This window comes from Egretta garzetta, unplaced genomic scaffold (assembly GCF_000687185.1).
Source record: "Egretta garzetta isolate BGI_Z169 unplaced genomic scaffold, ASM68718v1 scaffold179, whole genome shotgun sequence".
Taxonomy (NCBI): Eukaryota; Metazoa; Chordata; class Aves; order Pelecaniformes; family Ardeidae; genus Egretta; species Egretta garzetta.
The window spans coordinates 1,230,959-1,233,627 of NW_009270001.1; the positions used below are offsets into that span (position 1 = coordinate 1,230,959).

At 47.8% G+C, this 2,669-nt stretch overlaps 1 protein-coding gene across 1 annotated transcript in view; it reads right to left on the reverse strand.

Moving 5' to 3' along the window:
* CTIF (cap binding complex dependent translation initiation factor) overlaps positions 1–2,669 on the reverse strand; it is a 126,397-nt gene that overhangs the window by 69,252 nt on the left and 54,476 nt on the right. The window contains 1 exon segment of the mRNA XM_009647710.2: positions 2,141–2,217. Coding sequence (XP_009646005.1) covers positions 2,141–2,217 — 77 coding nt within the window.

Consider the following 2,669-nt stretch of genomic DNA (forward strand, 5'->3'; position numbering starts at 1 on the left):
TCTATCACGTTTTTCTCATAAAATAACCATTCTGAGACCTGACTTACTGCTTGAAATCAGTTTTAAGGATCGAGTGCTCCGGGGGCATCTCAAGCGGCATTAGAAGGACTAAAACTCCGCTCCTAGTTCCAAACACACTGGTGCAGGGAGAGGAGGGCTGCTGAGGTCCCCAGCTGAAGTCTAGAGGATGGGACCATGCCTTTTCAGCTTAAATAATTCTTTAAAAGGCTGTTGTTTCACTCCACTCCCTCAACCTGGGCTTCTTAGCTTTCTGCAATTAAAATAAATAGGTTTTTCTGTCTAAGCTTGGACACCACCGTGGATGTCAGTGCAGGACTCGGGCAGGACTGCATCCCCTCTGCTCTTTCCATTTTATTTCATACGTGACTGCTTAGGGCTGAAACAGTCTCACGTCTCCTGCATGATGCCCTATCAACCGGGTTTTACGGCCTCTGTCTCCTTCTGGAATTATCCCAATGCTGCTTGGTCTGGGCTGTATCTCACCCTGCGATCTTCCAACCCCAGCCCAAGGCAGCTTCCATTGCTATCTCTCCTTGCCATCTGAGCGAGAGGCAGGGATGCCCTGGGGGGCTGAATGCTTCTGTCTGCTGATGGTTTATCTGAAGGGACCAGAAAGAAAATGAAATAGAAATACACGCCTGGTGTAATCCCTCGGCTGGTGTTTCGGATGGGAGGGAAGAACCAAGACGCAGTTCCGTGACTGGTCCAGCGCAGCTCTGGGCATGGGGCTTCAGGTAGGAAGCCCCTTAGCTCTGCAGGTCTCCTCTCCCACAGCATCATGCACTCTTTGGATGGTGGAGGAAGACCTTGGTGAGCCAGGATGGAAGCAGGATGCTCCAACCTCTCCTGCGATTTCTCAGGGAGCCCAGCCCAGTGCTGCGAGGAAGCCCACCCAGCTCTCTCTTGCAACACAAGCAGACTTCAGCATGGTTTTAACCACATTTCAGTGATCACAGGGCTGCAACCCAGCTAAAACAAGCCCCTTTTTTTCCTAAATCACAAGATGAAATTGTCTTTTAAGTTGCATACAGGAAAAAAGGAGGGAGCCCCAAAGAGGAGAGAAAACAGAATTTGCTGCTGACAAACCATCCTGCCCACAGAAAAATGTTTCTAGGATGCCTGAGCAAACCCTTTTCAGCTGTTTTTTGGTCACTTGGTAAAATTTGGTAAAGCCAAACCAAGCACAGAATTAACTACATCATGGCTGTTCACGAGACGAGAAGCGATGGGGAGATTTGAGGACACACTCCAGCAACTACTACAGGTGCCTGCAAGACTCCTCCGAAAATCCCCCCTGTGAGGCACCACGGCTCAGACACAAATTTCAAATCACCCGAGGAGAAAAAATCAGCCACTTTTTCTCCTGTTCAATAACATTAACCTTGCAAACTCCTGGTTTTAGTAAAGCTTTATTGCCCCGGTTGTGTTGTCTCAGCCACAGCAGAACACGCTGGCAGAAATAAAGCTGCATGTACAACTAACTCCCTTATTCCCCGCTTATTTTCACATTTAACCATAGTCACGATTCCTATCGAGGACTCTAGAATGCCCTCATATAATCAAATACGCAATTTAGACAATTAAATATCCAGTTGACCCAATTAAATTAACTCGACGGATTGAAATCACCAATGCCATAGGAGCTCAGCTGCCTGTTTAGCACATCCCCTCCTTCAGGCAGACAGGCATCGGATGCTCGCTGCAACCCCCTCTCAACCATACCCACTTTGCAGGCGACCCTGAAAGTCAGCAAATTTGGCTTTTCAGTAGAAAGAGAGGAAGCAAGTCGCAAGGACTCAAAGCTTTTACAGATAATACCTTGCCAGCTGCCTCTTCTAATACAAGTGGGGGCATCTGGCTATGCTGGAATAAGTATAAGGGGAAGAGGAGGTCCTTAAGATACTCCTGGAGCAATATAGGACATAGCCCAGATTTAAAAGACAAACCAGGGGGATGGACAGACTCTGAATTTTCAGGAGGTTAGGATTTATGCATTAACCCAACGCTGGAAGCTGCTAAACAGCAGCATTATCCAAAGAGACTCCATGAGACGCTGGGGAGAGATGTGCAATGAAGAAAAGGTTAAAAAAAAAACCCACATTAAAGAGGTTTCCCCTACCTCCGGTCGTTTCTTCTCCTTCTGAACAGTTTTTTGGTGTGTGCGATTTCAGCTTCATGAGGCAACGGATGGTAACCCTGTAAAACAGAGAGAAAAGCCACAATCAGCTCCAAGATAGAGGAGGCATCAATATGGAAGGGGTCAGAGGGAGGCAGAACCGTACACCCAACGTGTGAGCACGATAAAAGAAACAGTTCCCATCCAAACATCCTTACAACATCTCTGACCCTATTGAAGCAGGTCTGGAAATCCCCAGACTTGTTGTACCCTCACAGGGCCATTGCAGTGAGGAGAGAATGAAGTTATCTGTAATTTCTGTATGGGAAAAACCACATGGGGCAAATAACCGGACCGCGTATGGATGGACCCCGATATACACCATCCACTGGGAATTCACCCACTTCACCCACGACACTGCTGATAGAATCATAGAATCACAGAATCGTTTATGTTGGAGAAGAGCTTGAAGATCACCAAGCCCAACCGTTCCCCTACCCCTGCCATCCCACCACTAAGCCCTGGCCCTCCG